Source organism: Belonocnema kinseyi, chromosome 2, assembly GCF_010883055.1.
Source record: "Belonocnema kinseyi isolate 2016_QV_RU_SX_M_011 chromosome 2, B_treatae_v1, whole genome shotgun sequence".
Lineage (NCBI taxonomy): Eukaryota > Metazoa > Arthropoda > Insecta > Hymenoptera > Cynipidae > Belonocnema > Belonocnema kinseyi.
Genome location: NC_046658.1, coordinates 118,193,684 through 118,218,301, shown reverse-complemented (window position 1 = coordinate 118,218,301; position 24,618 = coordinate 118,193,684). Strand labels below are relative to the sequence as shown.

The window sequence follows — 24,618 nt, the reverse complement described above, 5'->3', positions numbered from 1 at the left end:
TCCTTATGACTTTTTTCGATAAAAAGAAAATTCTCAGAGTTATAGCGTTTTCAAAATTTTTTTAATCAACCGAAAATCAAAATTTCAGCCGAAAAGCGCACGGTATGAAGAAAAGTCAAGAAAAGAAAAACATTTCTTTTTGTAAGCCCTACAAGATTATGATAACCAATTTTTGGATTTTCTTCAAAAATCGAAAATTCAAATTTTGATTGCACAAAAAATAATGGAAAATAAAAAAATCCATTTTGTGGACAAACTATATAGGATACGAAAAAAGATAAATTAACAAAAATGGTTATCCCAAAAAATATCTAGAATTTCGTTGAGAATCACTTCTTGATAGGACGCGTACTTTTTGTTTTATTCGTGAAAAATAACGTTGAAAAAAAATAAAATAAAAAAAATGTGTGGAAAAACGACGAAAGTTACGAGGAAAAAAATCCAACAAAAACCTGTTTACAAGTGTGTCAGAAATCGAGCGCGCAGCGCGAGTGTCACGATGAGGATCTGTACATCAAAGCCTACAGAGCTTTGAGAAACTTAATCTTTGACTATAACTTAATTAGGTAGACAGTTAAGAATATGAAGAGGCATATAAATACTGCCATCTAAAAGAGATCTTTTTGATAAAGTTTTTCTCAAGCATTCCAAATGCAAAGAATAAATATCCGAGCGCGAAGTGCGAGATTCAACCGTCGCGCGCCCTAGGCGCGCTCAAACTAGCGAGCGAAGCCAGCCAGCCCGCGCGCGTAGCGCGCGATGAGAATGTGCCCGCGACGCGGGCAGATTTTTTATATAACTTTTAAGATTTCAAAGATTGAAAAATGTTCAAAAATGTTTGTTTTTCGGTTTTGATAGATTTATTTAACGCAAATAAAAATTTTTTCAACATTTTTGTATAATTTCTGTTTTTGGTTGATGTTTTATCGTGGAAATTGGTACATTATTGGTGTAATAATTATTGGTGTAATAATTTTTGTTGTTGGGTGTTCTGAAATTCTAACAAAAAAGAAAAAAAAACATGTTATACACTTTTTTGTGCCTTTTTTTAATTTAACTTTTTGTTGCTTTTTTAGTCCTTGTTCTTTTTTCTTATTATTTTAGATAACATAAAATACAAAAATTTTGTAATAATATCGCAAGCATAACGCCAGCGTTTATTTTCTAGTTTAATAAAATGTATGGTTCCTCATAAAATACTACTGTCAATCAGATGTAAACAGTCGAAGTGTTGAAACTCGATGATAACAGCAATTTGTTTTGCTGAAAACATCCAAATAAACGTACTAGTGAAGCCCAGAAACCCTCAAGCAAATTAAAACAGAGCTACTTTTGTTATTAACAAATAACTGAAAATTGCAAACAATTTTTCGGACGATTGCGTGAAATATTCGTTTCGGGTATAAGATTCAATGGAGCCACAATCGAACCTTTCAAGACTAATAGTTTATGAAATATGATTTTTTAAATTAAGAGTTCCCCTTCGCTAAGGACACTTTTAATGAATTTTCATTAAAACAATATATCCATTTTCTCTTTATAGATGCATGAAGTAGAAAAAACAAATTGTTATAAACAATAATCTTTTCCATAATAATCAGAACAAAAATCAGAAAAAATATAGAATTTCAAAGGGCCAAAAAGGATGTCGATTATTGTTTCACAAATTTCCAATCTGCAATAGTTTTGCTGTAAAAATATTATTTAAAAAAAAACTCATAAACAATATAGCATAATTAAAAACCAAAATACAGTAACTGACAAGTGCAAAATTAAAGGCTGAAATATCAGTCACAAAACGGAACCAAATAAAATGAAAAAATCTTGATTGGTTTCCGAGTTAGCTTAATTTATCGACACGGACGATTTTCGGAACACTAATTGCTGGGTTCCCGTGAGTCAAGCAAACATCTCGCCCAGGGCAGCACAGCAACTTGCTCACTGATCGACAATTTGCCGTACAGGGTTAAACAAATTAAGTACTAATTCTAAAACCAATAAAGATATTTCATTTTTCTTGGTTTTATTTTGGAACTGACATGTCAGATTTTATTGTTGTCGAATTAATTTTTTTTGTATGTTAATATTAAATAAACTGCGCACTTACAAAAAAGGGTTTTATAGCCTATTAAGATGTTAATTAAATCTTTCAAACCTCCCCCTACCATGAATTTCCTCCTCTATTCCTCACCTTAAACTTTAACTTTCGCTATCCCTCCCTTCCTTAAATTCTTTCTCCTCTACCTCCCACTTTCGTCACTTCCTCAGCTAACACTCAAATTCCCCCACTTCCCTTCGCTATCGATCACTCCCCCCCATACTCATCCGTACTACCCTACCAGCCCTCTTGTGACTTCCCGTACTTCCCCACACCTATTTTCCCCATACCCCCCATAATTTCTACTACTTACCCACCTCACATTTCTCCTTAGTTCTCCTATTCAGCTTCCCTTCAATTCCCATAATTTTTCCTGATTCACCTCTCCTTACTTATCCTACCTTCCCTCTGCAATTTCCCCTACTCCCTACCGTCTTTTCTTTAAGTCCCCTACTCTCATTTCCTCTTAATTCGCATCACGCTAGATTCTCTACTTCGCCGGTCCCACTTTACCATTCGCTGACACTGCCTCACCCCACCCCCTTATTCCACTACTTCCTCCTATCTTATTTTCCAGAGCTAACATTCCCTTTCCACAATTCTGACTTCACCTTATCTTCGCACCCTCATATCTAATATTTTCCCCTACTTTCCCTCACTTCCCTAACCCTAATTTCCCGAGCTCTCGTTTCTCCTTGCTTCCCCGACTTCCCATTCATTTCCCTTATTTCCTCCTCATTTTATCTACTTCCTCTTCCATCATTTCCCCTCACTTCCCCTTCCTTAAAAAAAGCACGACAAACGGACGGACTGAAACGCGACCAAACCTATAAGGATTTCTGCCCAGGGTTATGAAACCCTAAAAATTGCTGTTATCTTCGAGTTACAGCATGAATGTTAATTTAAATGGGCAAACATTTTTTCTTGATTAATTGTTGTTTTTTACGCTATTATTTTTGTTATTTCCCCCTTTTTTAAATAAAAATTTCCAAGTTTTCCCGACAATTGGACTACTGAATTACTGTTATCCCTGCATGCCATATTGGATGAAACAACCCCTTGTTTATATAGTCATTCTGAGTTAAGACAACATAAATCGTAGGAAAACTGTGGATGGAAATTTAAAGGGCTACTGTTATATTTATGATACATTCTTTTGGCGAAGAGAGTCATATCTTCGATAAAAAGGGGTTTTAATTTGAGTAGAAATTTGATAGAGAGGGCATTTTCAAGTGTCAGATGATAAGGGATAGTTTAGTTTGTTGGCGCGCGCCGTCGCGTGCTGACATACAGAATACCCTGATTCACATTTGAACCAAGTGGATGCTTCCCTTCAGTATGTTCCGCGCGGCCGGACCGCGAGGTTCTCTCATTTTCCGGGTATATTTTTATCTACACCGAATTTTGAATGTTTCGTATGTTCTTGAATAAAAAATTGATGCAATAAACACAGAAAAAAATTTAAAATAATTAATCAAAAGTGTCACACTGATCAAAGACTTATTTTCGATTTTCTGAAAAAGGCACCCAAGAAAGATCCTCTTGGACTAATTTGTTCTATTTATGTTTTTTAAATATATTTTTTACCCGCTCAAATTTGAAAACTTGAATGATAAAAGTAGGATATTTTTACAGCAAAAAAGAATTTTATTATGTGTAGTTTTAAAACACAGTATGGTGTGATCATAAAAAAATATGAGAATTTTCGAAAAGTTTATGAAGAAATTAAATAGATATGATTTCAAAACGTCGAGTTTGTTTGAAATTGGCATATTGGATTAACTAATGTTTAATCATCATGCCTTTATAAAGGAAATCTAAGTTTAAAATTTTTTAGTAGTGATTGAGCTTTAGGGCAAAGATTTGTTTCACCTTTCTCCATAAAAAACAAAACTCTTGGGTTTTAATACGCGAAAAAGCCCACAAAATATTTGCTTCTAGTTTTACGCCTTTATTTCAGACAAGACCCGTGAAATTAGTGACAGAAACTCTGAATATCAAATTGCTATAAAGTGCATGTTCGATTTATTAATCAGATGAAAAGGACTAATAGTGATTCGTGCCAGTTTTAAGTGTGAATATTCCTAACACTCCATGCATAGTCAATAATTATCAAGGATCTGAAAAAAATTTATGGGTCACCAGACTGGTATGTTCAAACATATACTTCGAAATTTTCTGAATAGTTTTTAGGAAGAATTAATGCTGATAGGGGATATTTATACTCGTTAGGTTGACAAAAAAAAATTATTTTCGAATCTGAATACGCACTGTAGCCGAAGTTGTCTCTTTTCGGTCAACGACTTAAAACAAATTTTTTTGCCTTTTTTGACTGATTCTCTTGTTTTTTTTTCAAACAGCTTGAACATAGATATCTTATTTTTAAAATATTTTTTTGATGGAAAATAATAATTTTTCATACTTAAAGGGTAGCAGTACGTTACAAAAGTTTTATAAAAGAAACAATATATAAAAAATTTTTTGAAATAATATTGACTCAAAATATTTTCAATCAATAAAAAAAGTATGTTTACTTAATTTTTTCCTATTTTCAGCAGCATACCCGTATCTGAGGAGTAAGTCTTGTTATTTTTGTGAAAAATTGAAAATTTGATCTTCAATCGATTTTGAAAAAGCATGCAATTTTAATCCTTAAATTCTCTATCGATTTTATCAGAACTGACTTCTTTTTTTATACATAAACTTTACTTCCACATGCATTTTCTCGAACCTGGATACTTTTTTTTAATCAAACTTTTTTGTCCTCAATTCAGCAATACTTCAGCTTGAAAATCGACTTTTGTTTTACCTTTAAATAGTGATTTAAACTTTACAGAATGCTTTTCCACTCTTCGGAAAATTCCCATTTTGTTTGTTATCTAGTTCTTTACTGCCACACTTCACTTGTTTAATATTTTTCTATCAAAAAAATAACTTTGTTCAATTAACCTAATGTATTGTATAACGAACAAGCCATATGTCAAATTCTTATAAAAAATTGTGAAACGAGGAAGATAAAATAAGTATTTTTCTTTCAAAGAAGTTTTTTTAAAAATTCATTAAGGTCATCTGAGAGTGTGTCACGGGGCCAATTACATGGTTTATATTCGGCGGCTTTGTAATTTGAAAAATATAAACTTTTATGGAAATTTCGAGAAATGCTTCGAAATGTATAAAGACACGTATCTCTGACGCATTTTAGTTTTTATTTTGTTTAAATACTGGAATTTAATTAATTTTTAATTTGATCTGTAACTGAGAACAGGGTTTTACAGGCCTACATCCCTACTTTAAATTCCTATATAGGTTCCTATATAGGAACCTACATCGGATCCTATATAGGATCCCACATAGGAACCTATGTGTTTTAACTATAGGGGCCACCTATAGGAAATGACATAGGATCCTATAAAGGATCCTATATAGGATCCTGTATATGTTTCTGCATGGGACCATATCCAGATGCGCAGTACTATTTTATAATACTTACGGCTGTGCAGAAGTTTTTTTGGTTCTTCATGAGCACCTAGAGACATAAGTACCATTAGGTACCATGAGGTATCATTATTTAGGTACCATCAGTTAGGCACTATTAGGTACCTTATTAGGGAGTGCTCTATACAGGCACCTATATAGGATCCTATATAGGATTTGAAGTTTTATTGTTTTATCCCTAATGAAAATTCCTATATAGGATCTTATATAGGAACCTATATAGGATCCTATATAGGATTTGAAGTTTTATTGTTTTATCCCTAATGAAAATTCCTATATAGGTTCCTATATAGGATCTTATATAGGAACCTATATAGAAATTTTCATTATGGATAAAACAATAAAACTTCAAATCGGACACACAGCCGTTCACTTATATATTTCGAACCACTTAGCACAATTTATTAATTTTTATAATTACAAAGCCACCGAATATAATAACATGAAATAATTGGTCACGTGACAGACTGACACATGCCCTCACATGATGTATAATGATCTTTATATAAAACGAGATAATTTTATATGCACAAAAATTTAATACATGCATTTTTAAGATATTGAGAAAATTAAAACAACAATAAAATAGAAAAAACTGAAATATCTTAATCATATCCAATTTTTTCCCTATAATTTAGGCTAATGCGCATGTTCACAATAACCCCAATACTCATATTAAACATTTTTAGGAAAGTTAATTATATTTATAAATTAATCAAAATAATGATTTAAAAATGATTAAGAAATTTATTGGAATACATTTTGTTTAATGAATAGATATAGAAGCACTGAGATATGTAAAAGAATTGCAAAAAATTGTTAGAAATGTAATTCCTTTATGAATTTAAGTACTAACCCCAAAGTTAAAAGAATTATGAAGTGAGTTTAAAAATGTAAAGTTTTTTGCAAATGCAATTTCAAGTGAACATTATTGTGGTTTTACGACTATGCCCGCGCTGGCTGTAAAATAATATAACAAATACCATGTCATGAAAAATGCCATAAAGTCGACACAATGAAGCACGTAATTCAGATGGCCGGCATATTTTTATTATTAAAAGATTCTCATTCAATATATTCAGCATCCGCAAAACAATTATCCTAAAAAAAATACATTCCTTGAAAATTGTATGGTTCCAAATTGTACTCCGGACTTGTATTTTTAATGCAATTCTTTTAATATTGCAGCTTTCTTAAATAAATAGTGACAAAATCAAAATATATAAATGTGAGTAAAAAGAAATGTATAAATATTTGTATAAGTATATAAAAAAGTCGCATTAAATTACAAAGAAAGTCCAATGGAATTTCAATTAAAATTAATTCTTTTCACAATGATGTTAAACTTTAAAGTGAAAACAATTGTTTAACAATAGTCATTCAGCTGGAGGGAATCTCAATGTGGGTTTAAAAAATTTCTTTCTAAACTGTTAAACTTGTCAACTTTGATTCTTTGCAAATGAAAGATGTTCATAATTTATATTAATTTTTATCGTCCATTTTTTATCATTTCAAACAAGCGGATACATTCTTTTGAATAAAATTAATATAACTACAATATTGAATTCAATATTTAAATTTCTAAGATTTTAAGTAGAAATATATTACATTTTCAACAAAGTAGTTGAATACTCATCCAAAATGACGAATTTTTAACAAATAATTGTGTTTTAAAGTTAAAAAGTCGAGTCTTTTAGAAAACAATTAATTTCTATACTCGAAAGATTAATTTCCAATCAAATAGTTGAATTAATACAAATAATCATTTTTAACCAAACAGTTGTATTTCCAGTCACATACTTGAGAACTTTCAAGCAAAAAAAGACCAATTTTTAACATATTTTTAGATGATTATTTAATCATTTCTAAAATTCAAGAATTAAAAAAAAAATTGATGTACTTATATCATTCTCACAATCAACAATATTTTCTCTTTTAGAAATACCACAATTAATAATTAAATTATGATACTTATTTTTAATTTCAAAAATATCTAATTTGTTGATCGGGTTTAATGAAAAAATATTGTATAGATTTACAGTTTTATTTGAATCCAAAATAGTGGAGTTTTTAGTCGGTCCAATAAACATTTTTTAATAAACAAAATAATTATATTTGTAACAAAAAAATAAAATGTTCACTTAAAGAATAAAATTTTCAAGCAACCAATTGAAGTTTCTACTAAAATTGTTGAAGTTTCATCCTCATAATACGAATTTTCAACCAAAAAGAATGACTTTTTATAAAAGTGTTGAGTTTTCAACTAAATAATTAAATCAACGGAATAATTAAATTTGTAACAAAATATTCAAATTTTCAACTACAAAATAAATATTTTCAACCAAAAAGATGAATTTTCCACCAAGCATTAAAATTTTAATTTAAAAAACATCAATTTTGAACAATATAGTTCAAACTACCACCAAGTAATTGAATTTTCAACCAAGAAAGATTTTCCAGCTAACACAGAAAGAAATTCAACCAAATTGTTGAATTTCGATGTGAAAGGACGAATTTTCTACAAAACTGTTGATTTTTTAACCCGAAAATATGAATTTTCAACAAAATAGTTCAGTTTCAAACAAGCAGAAGAACTTTATAGCAAAATGGTTAATTTTTTAACCTTTAAATAGGAATTTAAATTTAAATAGTTAAATTTTAAACTTTAAAACATACATTTTCGAGAAAACAGTTCAAACATCAACAAAGTAGTTAAAATTTCAACAAATAAGGAATTTTTAGATAACCCAAAACGAATTTTCAACAAAATTGTTTAATGTTCAAGCTAAAAAGATAAATTTTCAACAAATCAGTTGACTTTTCAACAAATTGTTCGTGGCTTTTTGCGACCCTGAGTAAAATATTAATTTTTTTTGGTTTTGTGGCTTTGCGCTCCATAAGTGATGAAGATTCATCTGCCCCCGGAGCGGCAGTAAAACAGAACTTTATTGTACTGCGACGTGCGGCGCGTAAAGTGAGGGCAAAGAGGAAAAAGTGAGTTAGAAGTGAAAGAAAAGAGTTAGAAGAATTCATTTTAATCCTAAGTTTAACTAAGAAGTGGATTTTGGATTTCTAACGTCACCCCACGCGCGTTTGTATGTGGTACAATCAAGCGCCGTTTTCCAAAAAAAGAGCTCTTATTCTCCCTATTTCAAATAAAGTATCGTATGCACCACGGCAGTAAAGTTGGTTTATACTCGGATGCCGTTTTACCGTCTTCGCCACTGGCTCAAACGTTAAATTCTGCATTCTCGTATAAAGTTCAACTTTACTGCCTAGGTACATAATCTACTATTTTGGTACATTTCACATTTCTACCTAAGACACATTTTTGTGCGTCGACTTTTTGTATATAACATTAATTATTTTCTAGTTTGCTAAGTTATAATAACAATATTTATACATTTTTATTCAATGTACGATTCTTAGAAACTGATTTAAAATATCAGGTATTGAATCGTATCGATTATAGGTATCGATAATAGGTTGCCTCGCACTCGGATATTTATTCTTTGCATTTGGAATGCTTGAAAAAAACTTAATCAAAAAGATCTCTTTTAGATGGCAGTATTTATATGCCTCTTCATATTCTGAATTGTCTACTTCATTTAAGTTTCTCAAAGCTCTGTAGGCTTTGAGGTACACATTCTCATCGTGACACTCGCCCTGCGCGCTCGATTTAAGACAGACATTTGCAAACAGGTTTTGTTGGATTTTTTTTCTCGTAACTTTCGTCGTTTTTCCACACATTTATTTTTTATTTTTTTCAGCGTTATTTTTCACGAATCAAACAAAAAGTGCGCATCCTATCAAGAAGTGATTCTTAACGAAATTGTAGATCTTTTTTGGGATAACAATTTTTGTTAATTCATCTTTTTTCGTATTCTACATAGTTTGTCCACAAAATGGAATTTTATATTTTCCATTATTTCTTGTGCAATCAAAATTTGAATTTTCCATTTTTGAAGAAAATCCAAAAATTGGTTACGATAATCTTGTAGGGCTTTCAAAAAGAAATGTTTTTCTTCTCTTGACTTTTTTTCATGTCGTGCGTTTTTCGGCTTCAAATTTTGATTTTCGGTTGATTAAAAAAATTTTGAAAACGCTATAACTCTGAGAATTTTCTTTTTATCGAAAAAAGTCATAAGGATAAATTGTTTTTTTAATATTATAAATATCAGTACATAGAATTTTCAAATTCAGAAAAAAGTTGTCTCAAAAATTTTCAAAATGCGCTCACTTTTTGAATTTTCATCAAAAATGGCTGGTTCACGAACTCGGCCTTTCTTTTAGGACCTAAAAAAGTGTGTCAAAGATGAATTTGATTCGTTCATTTTTTCGAAAGTTATCGTGTTTACGGACGGATGGACGGACGGACAGACAGACGCCATCGTGAAAACCTGATTTTCGGATTCAGGGGGTCTCGAAACGTGGAGATCCGTTGAAAAAGTATGATGTCAATTTTCCGACAATTCTAATACTTTCTCAATCATAAATGATGAGAACGTAAAAAGACTAATTTTTTGTGTAAAACACATGTAAAAAACATCAGACAGTTTCGTTTAAAAATACTAATTTCTGGTGAAAAAATAACACAATCTCACAATTTAGAAATTTTAGTTCTTTTTTGAAATTTCATGCTTTGATATTAAAATTGTTATAAGAAGACACTAGTTTCCAGCGAGAAGTATTAACATACAACATGTATTATAATTTCAATAATTTATTAGATAATTTGAAATTTTTAATTCAACCGAGGAAAAGTTGACATACAAAAAACGTCTGATGAAAATATAAATCTTCTTCATCATCTACGGACCCCAAAGCCACAAAACCACACAAAATTTATAATTTCAACAAAAGTTAATTTTCATGCAAGTAGTTGAATTTTCATCCTTGAGACAAAATTCTAACCAAAAAGAATGTCATTTAAAAAAATGGTTAAATTTTCAACAAAATAATCTAATTTTCAACTAAAGAATAAAATTTTATACCACAAAGACGAACATTCTACTAGACAGTTGAATTTGTAACAAAAGTTAATTTTCAACCAGAGATAATAGTTTTTAACAAAACTGTTAAATATTTAACAAAATAATTAAATTTTTAACAGAATAATTATATTTCTAACACAATAGTTGAATGTTTATCCCAATGGTACAATTTCAAACAAAAAACGAATTAACTTTCAAATAACAAAATTCGAGTTTCTGATTGGAAACTATCAATTCAATTTTCAATTGAGTGCAGAAATAACAAAAGGGAAAACGAAAGAAATGCAGGAAAGGAAACAGGAATTTTGATAATTTAGAGACTAATGAATAATAGTTCAAATAAACATTTTTAATATTTAAAAAATGTATGTACAAGAATTGGAAATTTTGCTTAAAAATCTATTTCATGAAAGTCAATTTTAAGCTAAAAAAATAATTTTCCACTTCATTTTTTGATTTCACAATAAACACTTTTAAATCCGGACTATACAATGTGTGTCGGACAAAGCGAAATTTCAGACCCTGAGTAGCTCATTTTTAAAATGAAAAGGAGGGAAATGGGGAATGACTGTGATCCTTATGTTATATAAAAAAGTGATCTCTCAATAAATTTAGAAATTCAAACAGTTAACTACATTTAAGGTTAATAAAACAAAACTATTTATAAATGATCTCTTTTTATGTAACTTTTTCTACAAAATCTTTACAAAAGTCGTTGTGGTAAAATGTCTCTTCGCTTTGGTTAAAAAATACGTGAACACTTGTAAATTATTGTAGAAAAATAGTATGTACTAATCGTTTTCTTTACAAACGATATAATTTTTAAGTAAGCTTAATAAATTAGTGAAATAAGTCAAATGCGTAGAAAGAAGAGAAGACTTCTTATTTAGCATTTAAATGCCAGTTTAACTTTAAGTTTAGAATTGCCAAAGGTGACTCTGCCAAAGTTGCTTGTAAAAGCTTTATTCGATTAGGGCAGTTTTTAAATTTATAGCGATTGAAAGCAGTTAAATCTATACAATAAAATGATTAAATTAAGGGGCATTTTCTGATATATGCCAATTATTTCTGTATATCCAATATAATTTACCTAAAAATTATGCGAAGTATGGAACATTTTCGAAAAATAATGCAGCTACGGAGGAACAATATAAAAATTTGGGTTTTTCAAAGTTTTATGTCGAAAGAAACAAAAATGAACGAAACTTTCTTTTCGATGTAAAATATAATTATCACATAATTTTCAGATTATGTCTTCTTTTCATACTTTTTCAGACTGAGCTCAGCTTTTAGCCAAATTATTTTTATTGCTCGAAATAATTGGCAAATATCCAAAAATGCCCCTTAATTCCATTCGAATCCCTGATATTATTCCATTTATCAGAACAAATCCGCAAAGTATTTTCTGATACCATTTGTATTCCATGAATAGAAATAAACAAACAGTATCTTTACGTTTAACAAAAAAACTCTCCGGGAGTTCAGAATCAACACTGTCTTTCTTATTTTAAGAATATTAATATTAGGAAATAAAGCTTCTGAAACGTTAACAGTTCTTAGGTTTTCGGAACCTCGAAGTTTTAAATATAGCCAACATTTTGTATACGATGGCATCCTTCTAAGATTGTAAGATAACTATCTATATAATTTATACATACCATAACTTTTAAATATGGACTATGATTTTGTAAATTATTCTATGTAATCAGTCTGTGTATAAAAAGGTACTCGATTTGTAATTAATAAGTTTTTGTATAACAGAGCGCTCGTTATGCTACTGACAAAAACGCTCCTTCGTTCAATACATTTGTCTGGAGAATACTTACGAATTATTGTCTTCATAGGACTTTAATGCTCCACTCTATTTGTTCTGATCTTCTTATATTATTGAGGAAGCTGATGCTTTTTCTGGTATCTACTCAATTTTCTTGATTAAGAAAACTCCTTATTTTCGTCCCCTTTGATTTCTTTCAAATCCTTTCCAGTAGATTACTGGGAGTTTCCTGGAATATTCAAGTTGTGAGCCTGCATTTTAGTTTCCAGATGAGAAATTTCTGTTCAGTTTAGCCATTTGAGTGGAAAATTTGGCAGGAAATACTTTTGAAAATGATTATAAAAGAAATTTTTACAGAAACACAGTAAGTTAAACTATATTTTAACTTTAGTATTCAATCTATTTAAAGAGCTTTATTATTATTTGCATAAATGAAAGAATATCTGCAAGATTTAAAAATATTGAATTATTATTACTTTGGATGATAAAGATCGTCTCCTCTTGATTTCTTGAAGCGGAAAAAATTTTGCCGAGACTCTTTCCTTGGCGATGATCGACGATTGAATTCTTTTTGATCTTCTTAATTTAGTAGCAGGAAATGGATAAACTGTAGATATTCTTGCCGACCTTCTGACTCGATTTCTAATTGTTTCGCTTGAATCCTCGTCAAGTGACATTTCACAACTACAAGTTTCTGAAGAATCATTGATGTCAAAAGAGCAGTCAGTCTCAGTCTCTTCAGTCTCTGCATCTTCAGTCTCTGAAGCAAATGGGTTGGATTTCAAAATCCTGTAATCAATATTTTCTTTACGATTTTCCAAGGATTCTCCCTGTATTCTTTTCTTGCAAGATTCATTCTGGGAAAAAATCGGTTCTTGTTTCTGAGAAACAAAAGCCATTTCACAGTTTTCAATGAGTGGATTATGAAGAATCATTTTTTCATAATCCCAATCAGAGTCACTTTTATTTAAAACTGAATCAGTGCTTTTACTCGTGTTTAAGGAATAACTTTCCATTGTACAATTTGAATTCGAAGTGTTGAAACTGTTTATAATATCCTCAGTTACAGATAATAAAACATCGACAGAGTTCTGATCTTTGTGATTAAAGTAAAAAGATGGGTTTCTCATCTCAACGTTTTGTTTTAAAGGTTCAGAATCCAAATTTTTTGGTGGATTATGAGAAAATAGAATTTCATTTTCTTCCTCTGGATTGAAAGTTTTTAGAGCTTCGAAATTGATCCTCGATTTATCAATGCTTACAATAATTTTCATAGGCTTTCGAATGCTCTTATTTAGTTCGATTCTTTTTCGATTCGCCAAGTAGTATATTTTTTCGTTGATATCTTTAACGTATTTATCAACTAGTTCTTGATTGTAGACTCTCATATTCTCGATAATCGAAACAAGATTGTAAACTTCTCTCCAATCTTTTGCCGAGAGCGGATCATGTTTATTGATTGTGTAGTCTTTTTCAGACATTTTAAAGCAGATCAGAGTTCTGCAGCTGAAAATTACAATTTTGTAAATATTTTCAATGTAAAATATCCATTTTTAACAGAGGAGTGCTTCCACTGTAGTGCTCAATGCAAAAAATTTGTCACGAGAGTTGAAAACGGCCGTGCGGCGGTGCTAGTAGTAACTTTGTTCTACAAAACCATGCAGTACCATAGAAAAAATGCATAAAAACAACAAAATAAATATGAAAAACCCTTTAAAAATTTTTTTTTCATAGCGTAGAGTCAGCTAGTGAATGAGACTTACGTACTTACGTATTATTTACTTAAATATAGGAAAAAACATGAATATTCAGAACTTATAAAAAATAATTAAAACATAAATAACGAATACTCAAATGAAAGAAAAAAATTCCGAAAATATATACTTTTATCAAATTATAGAATTTTCCAAATTTCAAAAAACGACATGATTTTTAATTGACAAAAAAGAAAATCCAGAATTTAAAAATACCCGAAACTAATATTAACCGACGTTGATTATTAATTTATGAGCTATTAATATAATTATAAGTAAGGAAAGCAATTTAATTAATCATTAATTAATAATTTATTCATTATTTTCGGCAAATTTTAAATTTCGTTAAACTTAAATTTCAACAATAGAAATATTTATAGGAATTTAACAATTAATTTATTTTATAATTCTGCAATTTTTTTTCTTCCTAATTTATGATTTTGTTATTCATTTTTTCGTTATTTTGAGTTAGTTTCGGATATTCAAACACTTTTAAATATGGTGATGAAGAACTTTTTTTTTATATTGCCGTTTTAAAATATAATGCTGCTATATAATAAACATAATTATTATTTTTTATAGATGACCAACAAGGAATATGATAAATCTGAAAATATTGTTTTCTGTTACAATGAAATAATGAACTCTTAAATGTGATATATTTTTTTAATTAATCAGACTTTGTAAAGAAGCTAAAATGTTTTAACATTTGAATGTCACTCTTAAATTTTTTATCTTTGAAAACACTTAAATTAATCGCAAATTATTTTTTGAAAGGCTATAATAAATCCAATAAATCCATGTTGAAATTAAATTCTGAGAATTGAGGACAAGAAAATAAGTCTTATCACCTTGTTTTTTAAATTATGTAAATATAATTTTCATAAGACTCTTGAGAAATTTGAAAGATTTTGTAAATATTTCAGGTTTGCCAAAAAAGAATCTAGAAGATCGTAAAGAAATATTTTTATAATATAGGATTTTACAAAATATTATGAATAATTCGAGTCCTTTCAAAAGATGTTTAGAAATTTTCGAAGTTGGGAAGGAATCAAGCAATATTTGATTCTCAAAATTTGCATATGTCATTCCAAATAAAAAAAAATTACTTTACATTCTTCTAAATTTCCCCAGCAATTTTAAGAAAATTTGTTCATTCTCTTGAAAACTTTCGAAATTCTTTTAAAGTCTACTAAATATTTCTTGAATTTACCCGATTTTTGTTCGCTTTTATTTTGCAATCATAGCAAATTGAAACATTTTGCTTTAAGATCTTCTAAACTATTTTCAAACATTTTAGGAAATCGTTTGTTATGTTTAAAAACCTTGTTCAATTTTCTCTTAAACCTCATTTTTCAAAATAAAACATTATTTAAAATTTTTACACGAATATTAGAAAAATTCTTTTTTTTTTTAAATATTATCAGACCTTTTAAACCTTACAATTTCTAAAACTTATACAAAATTTTTCTGCTTTTCTTTTATTTATTCTGAAAATTTTTTAAATTGCCTTAAATTCTTTCCGATTCTTCTTTGACTATTTTGGAAATCTTTTAAAATCTTTTTAAAGAATCTCTTCTAATTAATTTTTCGAAATAAAAAATTATTTTCATTTTTCTTAGGAACCTGAAAAAATGTCTTTCATTTTCGTGAAACTTTACAAAATTCTTATAAAATCTTTACAAATTTTAATTATTTTTGAATCGTTTTAAAACTTTTGAATTCTCTTAAACTTATTAAATTTTTTTCTAAAATTATGCAATATGGCAAAAATGCAAAATTTTGCTTTAAAATCTTTCACTTTACAATCTTTTTTCGATTGTCTCTTGAAATTCATTACAAAACAATCATTACAAATTTCTCATGAATTTTAAGAACTTTTTTCACACCTTGACAAAATTCAGTATACCTAATTTGTAAATCTTGAAAAATTAAAAAAACAAGGTCACAAATCTTCCATATTTTTTTAACCCGCATTTTAAAATCTTTAAAACTTTTAATTATTCTCTTAAAATAAAACCAAAACATTTCTCCTCATATCTTTCATAATTATTAAAAAGCCTCTCTTTTATTCGGGGTCTTCGGGTATTCTCTGAGTTAAGTTTTATAACTTGATTTTCGCACCGGAGCGATGAAGATCGGCATAATTAATGGAAATGATTCGGTTACAAAAAAAAAGAAAGAAAAACACTTTTAGAAAAATCCACTGTGTCATTTTCACAATAATTATATAAATAAACCATTTTCTTGATATATTTTTAAGAGTTTGAAACGGCTTAACATGAAAATAGACATATAGAAGTCAAAACAACTAGAACAAAACTAGCTCCGCCACATGGCCGTTTTCAACTCTCGGTGACAGGAGGTTGATTTTTAAAAGTTCAATGAATTCTAACCTCAAAATGCTGCGAATTTGGAAAAGGGGCTATTCAAAAAGTACTTTACGCTACTTTAAAAACTTTTTCCACCTCTACCCTATTTCGTCAAAGATCATCACATCATCAAACATACAAATATGAATACCCTCCCCCCTTTAAGTAAAAAAAGATGAATTTTCAGCTAAAGAGTTTTTTTAGTTTTAAAGCTTAAAAGTCGATTGATTTCGAGAAAGGTTGAATTTAAAACCCGAAAAGATGAATTTTAAACAAAGAAAGATGATTTTTGAATCGTATAGTTACATTTTTTAACGAACAATAAAATTAATCTAAGACCAAACAGTTGCATTTTCAACAAAATAGTTAAAGTTTTTTAAAATCAATAGTTGAATCTTTAAGCCAAAAACATGAATTTTTCAGAACAGAGTTGAATTTTAAATCGATAATTTTCTACATGTAAAGATGAATTTTCGTTCAAGAGGGGAAAATTTTCTATCCCAGAAGACGCAATTTAAATAAAAGATCAATTTTGAACCAAACAGTTGCAGGTACAAGCTAAGTGGGCGACTTTTTTTAGAAGAAAGTTAAATTTTATCAAAAAATTTTCATTATCAACAAAAAAGGTGATTTTTCTACAAAAAGGATGAATCCTTAACAAAAAATATAATAGTTGATATTCCAACCAAAGAATATTTTGATTAAAATTTTTTTTAATATTATAATTTAACCAAGAAATATGAATTCTGTACGAAAAATGTAATAGTCGATATTTCAACCAACAAAAATGTTTTCTGAAATAAAAAAAAATCAGTTGAATTAAAAAAAAAGTTTTCAACAAAACAGTTAAATTTTAAACCAATCAAATAAATTTGTTTAAAAAGTAGTTTATATTTGAACCAAGTAGTTGAATTTTTTACGAATAATTTAGTAGTTTAATTTTAAGCTGGAAACAATCAGTTTTTACCTAAAAATACATTAAGATTTTAGTTTAAAAATTAATATTTAATAAAGAAACAACGAAATTTCCATAAAATATTGCAATCTTCAAATAATAAAATGAATTTTTAACAGAGTATAGATTTTTAACTAATTCGCTAATTTCTCGAAAAAGATGTTCAGTATAAAAAAAATTAAGTTTTCAACAAAATAGATGAATTTTTAAGCAAATAGTGTAATTTTCAATATACAAAGGCGATTTTTTAATCAAACGGTCGAATTTTCAAACAAAATTTTTTAAAATTTTAACTTAAAATCATTATATTTTCAACCAAATAGTGGAGTTTGGAGCAAAAAAAAAGTTTTTTTAGATGACAGTTGTATTTTCAAGAAAATAATCAAATTCTTAACCAAATAATGAAATTTAACAACAAAAAATGAATTTTATTCTAAAATAGATAAATTTTCAAACAATCAATCTTCAACTAAAAAGTTGAATTTTCGAAAAAAGATTAATTTTCCCAGGAAAATCATTGCATTATCGACATACACAAGTTTTCAGTCAAATAGTTGAAGCTTAAACCAATAAAATGAATTTTTAACCAAGTAGTTCTACTTTCAACCAAATTGTTAAATTTGTAATAAAAAAATACAAATTTTCAACAATTGAGATAATTTTTAATCAAATAGGTTAATTCTCGAACTATAAAGATGATTTTTGAACAAAATGGTGGAATTTTCACACAAAAATGACAAAACTCCAACCAATAACAGTTGTACTTTCATAAAAACAGTTAAATTTTGAAGCAAAAAAAAAAAGAAATTTTTAACACAGTTGAATTTTCATAAAAAGGTAACTTTTTAAACAAATAGTTTATTTTTAAAAGAAAAAGAAACATCACTTTTCAACTAAAATAATGAATTTTCGTCCATGAAGATTAATTTCCCAACGAAAATGGGCGCATTTTCAACAAAAAAATTAATTTCCAATTAGATAAACTTACAGTTAAAAAATTAATTTTCAAGAAAAAAATGCATTTTGAACAAATTAGTTAAATCCTTACCATAAAATGCATTTCTAACAAAGTAACTTAACTTTTCATCAAGTAATTGCATTATAAACCAAAAAAGATGAATTCTCAATGAAAAATTTAAAAGCAGAATTTTCCTGTTATAAAAACGATCTACTTCCGACCAAAAATTGAATTGAATTTTCAGCGAAAAAAGATTAACTTTCAATAAAAAATTGAATAGTTGAATTTTAAATTAAAAATGATCTAGTTTTAGGCATAAATGGACTAGTTAAATTTTCAGTAAAGCAATTTAATTTTCGAATTAAAATAAACGAAATTTCAACAAAATAGTTAAATCTTAAAGCAAATAGAAGAATTTTTAACCAAAAGAATAGTTGGATTTTCTTATTGGTTTCTACATATTAACAATGAAATTATCGACAGTTTAAAATAATATTGGATTTGAAAATTTCCTAATTATAAAATATCGCAACTAGCCAATTCCAGAATATTATAATTTTCAAATTTTCCCAATGGAGTGAAGATTGAGTAGGATCTTTTTTTCAAGAAATAATTTTAATTTTAATTTAAGAATATTATAAATTACAATTTTTTAATAAATTATTTATTTGTGACACAATTTTTAATTGTTTCTATTCGGGAATTTTATAATTCGGCAATTTTAAAATTCGGTAATATTATACACTGTCGCGAATTTTTGAACTCGAGAATTTTCAAATTCATGAATTTCATTATTCTGGAATTTTTCAATTCGGGAATTTTATTCTTTGGGATTTTTCAGTCGTCCCAGTTTGAATTTCAGCGAAAAATGAGAAAAGGCACAGGTTTCTTGAAAAAAGGGAGAAAAAAAGATGAATTCTTTAAAAAGGAAAATATGACAAAGAGTGTGAAGCCTGTATTCAGATGCTTCACTTGTAACATAAAATCACGAATTTTCGTTTCTTCAAGCATTTCAAAAAATTGCGATTCACATTAATATTTTGCACGTGTGATGTCACATTCTGTGCCAACACATACCCCCCTAAAAGTCACAAAAATTTGTTACGAACCGCCCCTGGCAGTGCGCGACGCAGTTTTTGAACGGCTCCAGAAACCACTTCGCGCGGATGTTTTTCATTCTTTATACAAACCTGTATGGTGGTTTACGGTTTTCAATCATTATTTAGCAACGCAAAACACTTGCTTCTCATATATGTTTTCCTATTTCTAGCCTGCAATCTCAGCAGTTTGACTTAGGTTGATTCTCAAAGAGTCAGTCTAATTAGTTCTGTTAAATTTCCTGCTAATTAAACAAAAACGGTGAAAATATGTATATTAATACGTGAAAAAAATGAAGATTAATTTATAAACAAATGCACTTACATGATAAGTTATGATATGTTTGTATCCGTTCCAAAAAGTTGAGTTTGTTACACATAACCAAACTTTCGAACCACGTTTCAAACAATGTAACTGAACATTAAAATCAAGGAATATCCAATTAATAATTGTTTTTATTCAAAATAACCAATAATAATGGGAATATGAATTAAGATATTTACATGGACTCTCAAATTATAAAAAAATATAAATAAAATTCTACCGGTGTTCAACCGGTCAAGCACGATTTTTTTGAGGTTATGGATGAAAGTATTTGTTTATAGGTGGCAGCACAAGGCGAGTCCAAAATAGAGAAGCGGGAATTATATATTTTTTAAATACTAATAACATTTTTTTCAGTAAATTTTTTAAAATAATATTTCTCTACCTTAATTCGAATTGTTTGCAATAGAACATGGCATGAGATAATGAAATTCAAAAGTCAAATTTTCAAACTAATTAATTATTTCTGGATGGATAACATTGGTGATTGTCTAATAATATAGAAAACCTAATAATTTATTAATTGTGAGAAAAAATGAAATTTAAAATTTCAATGTGTTTTCAACAAATTTACATTCTTTAAAAATAAAAAATATAATCTTAACAAGTTCGAATTTGAATATTTTTGATTCTTTGATATAGTTCAGTAGTTTTGTAAATTTTTATAATTTAGTTATAGCTCACAGAAAGTATATTGGCACATGAGCATAAAGGGAAATTTAATTTTAAAATTAAAATGTGAAAATGAATACGATAACACCATGGCAAAAAAAATGGGATCGATAAAAGCTTGTTCAGATATTAAAATTTTGAAGTTAAAATGATTGATGTGAAACATATAAAATTTATTAAAATTTGTATATTCATGCGTTACATAAACAATATGCACTAAAAATTGCAAACTCAGATTTAATGTTTGAATATAAAATTATGGTTATGTAGCTTCAGCTGGATTTTAATACTTAAAATGCACATATAAAAAAATTGTTTTGCCAATCTTTCTTATATGGTAATTTTTAATAAAAAAATTATTCATAAATAAGGTAATATAATTATTTTGGAGGGTTGCTGTACAGAAGTAGGTAACGAACAAAATCTAAATTTGCCACAAGAGAGAAAAAAAATTATGTGAATTTGTTATCGCAATTTAAAGGTGAAATGAAGTCCTCTTCCGAGTTAAAGTATCGCTAAATTTGGTGCAAAAAAGTTTGTTATACAAAATTTATCTCGTTTCGAGGAAATAGATGTGGAAATTCACAATCTCAAAGTAACACAAAAATGGTTGCCGGCTCCCTTGCGTATTTCGATAAAAATTACATCTTTAGTTTAATTACAAATTAAACACTTTCATCCGAGATGTTGAGTTTTTTAATGCTGATCAAAAGATGTTTCATCTAAACCAGTTAGGTAATTCGTAGTAAATAGTCCAAAAATTTCGGGGTTAAAATTTCTGATGATTTGAAAATTGGCTTTCGGTATCAATAAAAGAATAACAATTTTTAATTTTTACAAAAAGAAAAACTCCCTCTGGAGGTATGGGGATACTTAATGAGAGTAAATCACGTTTGTTCTAAAAAAAATATTCTATTCTGAGAAAATCAAGATTTCGTGTGACGTTACCGTAATATGACCCATTCTTCGCTGAAAAGCCAAGAACAAAAAGAAAATTTTTTTTACTTTACGATAATAATTTCAACAAATATTGACGATGAGAGAAAGTAAAAAGCTATAACTATACGGTTAATTTTTTAAATTAAATTCACAGAAAATTGTAAAGAATTGTTTTTAATTATTGTGTTAAAAATAGGATTTCAAAAAAATGCTTTTAACACAACGTGTATTTGATTTTTCAAAAACTTTATATGTAATAAATACATTTTTATAAAGATATTAGTAAACTATATTTCTATACTGCCACCCTTCTTCGTAATTTCTAAGTTGTAACCTCGTAGTTACAAAAATTAGAGGCTTTTCTTTTTAAATTTTGGAAATTATAAATCGTTTTTAAATGGAAAATTTATCGCGTTCAGGTCACTTTAGTGTAATTATTATACATACCTAGAAAATTAGGTCTCTTGCTGCATGTCATATGTCAGAATAGACAAGTTGCAAAACTTGATAGTTTATATCTTTGAGAATAAGCTATCGGGAAAGTTAAGTGACGTTTCCTTGAGCTGAAAATAAACGTTTACTTTTGATTGAATATTCTTCCCTCTTGGAAGCAACATTTCTTTGATCTATATTTGGAATCTATTGCAATTACGATAGTTAACATCATTTGTAATTCTTAAGAATTACAACATTTTGATCAAATTTATGTATAATCATTAGCAAACCAGTATTTAAGTTTATTAAACTATTAATATTAAGTTATTAGCTTATTGTATATTTAACAATTAGTATTTATTAATATACAAATATTTATTCAATATAATATTTAATTCTTGCAACTATTATTTTTCTTCTCAAATCATTTCACCGATGTCTTACGATTATTTTGAGACTAAAAATAAAAAAAATAGATAGCGGGATTGTTGAATATTTTAAATTAAATTTGATTATTTTCAGGTTATTATGTAGATTTTCGTCAAATTTACTACAACTCGGTTCCTTCGTCATTGAAACTCTGTAGTTTGAAATAAAAAAAAAAGTATTTAGATGTTAAATATCTTTGGACACCCGGGGTCAATTATAGTTCTCCACAATACAATGGCATTTTCTGTACCAGAAAATATGAATTGTGAAACAAAAAGATGAATGTTCTACTAAAGAGTCGAATTTTCAACCAAAAATGATTTTTCAGTCGAGAAAGAAAAAAAATATCAAATAGATAGTTCAATTCTTAAGCCAAAAATACAGTTTTTCCGCAAAACAGTTAAATTTTGAACCCTAAAGTGTGAAACTAAGATGGATTTTTCATTTAAGAAAGCGAAAAAAGTCAAGCAAACTGTTGAATATCTAAGCCAAAAAGGCGAATTCTCCACAAATCCGTTGCATTTTCTAACCGAAAATATAATTTTTCAACCAAAATAATATAATTTTCGACTCGAAAAGACGACTTTTCTACAAAATAGTTACATTTTAAGCTCGAAAGTTTCAGTTTTTAGAAAAAAATGTAACAATTAAATTTAGAATTTACCAAATTGATTTTTAACGAAAGAAAAACGAATTTTCAACAGAATAATTTATATTTTCATGTATGATATCACATTCTGCGTTAGCCGCTCCCCTCAGCAATGCTGATTATTGATAAATGATGCCGAATATTGAACGCATTTCCATTTCAGAAAATATATTTTTAATACAATTTTTTATAAGCTCTTTCAATAGAAATGTCAATTGAAGTATTTTTTTATATAAAAAATAAAAATATATAATAAAAAAATAATAATCGGAATATTTTAGATGGCTGCATAATCTTTTATCACAGATGACGGATTATGAAAAATGAGAATGATAATGTCATCTCCTAACACATGCATATAACATGCTTAATTATTCGAAAAGCCTTTATATTATCCGGCTACTTTGATGATATATTAGGCTATGGCGCTTCATTTTAATTAAATTAAAACGCACTGCAAATGAAAGCACTTTAAATTTATAAGTGAATTAACACCTTCACACTGAAGGCATGCTGCTTTTCTTACAACCAGAGACAGTATGATCCAGGTGTCAAAGTCATGAGTCTACATTATATAGTTTCCCCTAAGCATTCTTCATAGAGCAATTACACGAAAAGCAAGTGTCCTTCCAAAAATCGTCAAATTGAACATATAAAAGGTTTTATACTATATAAAAAAGACCACACTATTAAAGCAGAAATAAATGTCTTTTTTCTCTGACCTTTCTTGAAAATTCACTCGATAGCGACCCTCACGGGAATAATGGTATGAGAAGATATATCGATACCCATTATCCGAAAACACCATTTTTTGGATATTCGGAACGATTTAAATTTTCTCGAATCAATGATCACTGATAACGTTATTATTCACGAGTTACATTTGGGAGGGCTAATATCAAATTTTTTTTATTATTGTATATGAATTATTGAAACCGATTTTTTATTGAGTAACTAACTTTGAATGTGTTTCTCCAATTAGTATTGTTAGTTTTTTAACGAAATTGATATTTCTCAAGAAATTATAAAAAAAATCAAAATTACTTTTAAAATTTTAATTTTAAACTTTAGAATATTTTATGGAACTCTTTTTGCCATTTTTTTCGCTCTAATGAATTGAAAAGTCTACTACGAAAACTTTGATTCAGAATCAATCTCTTTTTGTTAAAAATTCGAATGCTTAATTTTAGAGCTAATTATTTTGTTAAAATTTCATTTTTCAGTTGAAAAATAAGTTAATTAATTGAAAATTTGACTGATCTATTCTTGGCAAAATAGAGATAGTTTTTAATTAAAAATTCAAACTATTAAATTTTTCATTAAAAAATAATCTTTTTTTTTTTGAAAATTCAAACACTTTGTTAAACATTGTTTTTCTTAGTTAATGAAGGAGCTATTTTATTGAAATTTCGTGTTTATTTTAGTTGAAAATGATTTTATTAACTTAAAACTTAACTATTCTATTTTGAGTTAAAAATCTACCTTCTTAACGTTGTAAATTTATACATTTTCTTGAAAATTTATCTATTTTGTTGAAAATTCTTTTTTAACTATTCTAAATTAATTTTTTGCAACTGAAAATGTAACTATTTCATTTTTCTTAAAATTTATACTTTTTAATTAAAAATTAATTTATTTGGTTTAAAACTCCTCTTTTTTACTTGAAAAATAA

The 24,618-nt window shown here is 28.0% G+C and overlaps 1 protein-coding gene across 5 annotated transcripts; it reads right to left on the bottom strand.

Annotated features, from left to right (window-relative positions):
* Nucleotides 1-11,252: 11,252 nt before the first annotated feature.
* Nucleotides 11,253-20,059, bottom strand: LOC117168411. Of its 5 annotated transcripts, none has more exons than XM_033354043.1 (5): nucleotides 20,002-20,059; nucleotides 19,823-19,912; nucleotides 19,591-19,742; nucleotides 12,838-13,867; nucleotides 11,253-12,590 (listed from the first exon to the last, which is right to left on the bottom strand). In XM_033354043.1, the coding sequence occupies exons 3-5, from the start codon at nucleotides 19,617-19,619 to the stop codon at nucleotides 12,558-12,560; spliced, it is 1,092 nt and encodes a 363-aa protein (XP_033209934.1). In that variant the 5' UTR covers nucleotides 19,620-19,742; nucleotides 19,823-19,912; nucleotides 20,002-20,059; the 3' UTR covers nucleotides 11,253-12,557. The 5 variants fall into 5 exon arrangements, with proteins under 5 accessions (XP_033209934.1, XP_033209936.1, XP_033209933.1 ...); XM_033354045.1 differs by having other exon boundaries at nucleotides 19,591-19,739; XM_033354042.1 differs by having other exon boundaries at nucleotides 19,823-20,053.
* Nucleotides 20,060-24,618: the final 4,559 nt, after the last annotated feature.

Bases quoted from the DNA above. Each gene is read 5' to 3' on its own strand.
- LOC117168411 (XM_033354041.1), bottom strand. From the start codon at position 19,577: ATGAAAAACATCCGCGCGAAGTGGTTTCTGGAGCCGTTCAAAAACTGC. The intron at 13,868-19,509 runs GTTCGTAACAAA...TGTAATTTTCAG, and splicing joins GTCGCGCACTGCCAGGGGCG to CTGCAGAACTCTGATCTGCT. The intron at 12,591-12,837 runs GTAATAATAATT...TGAATATTCCAG, and splicing joins GACGATCTTTATCATCCAAA to GAAACTCCCAGTAATCTACT.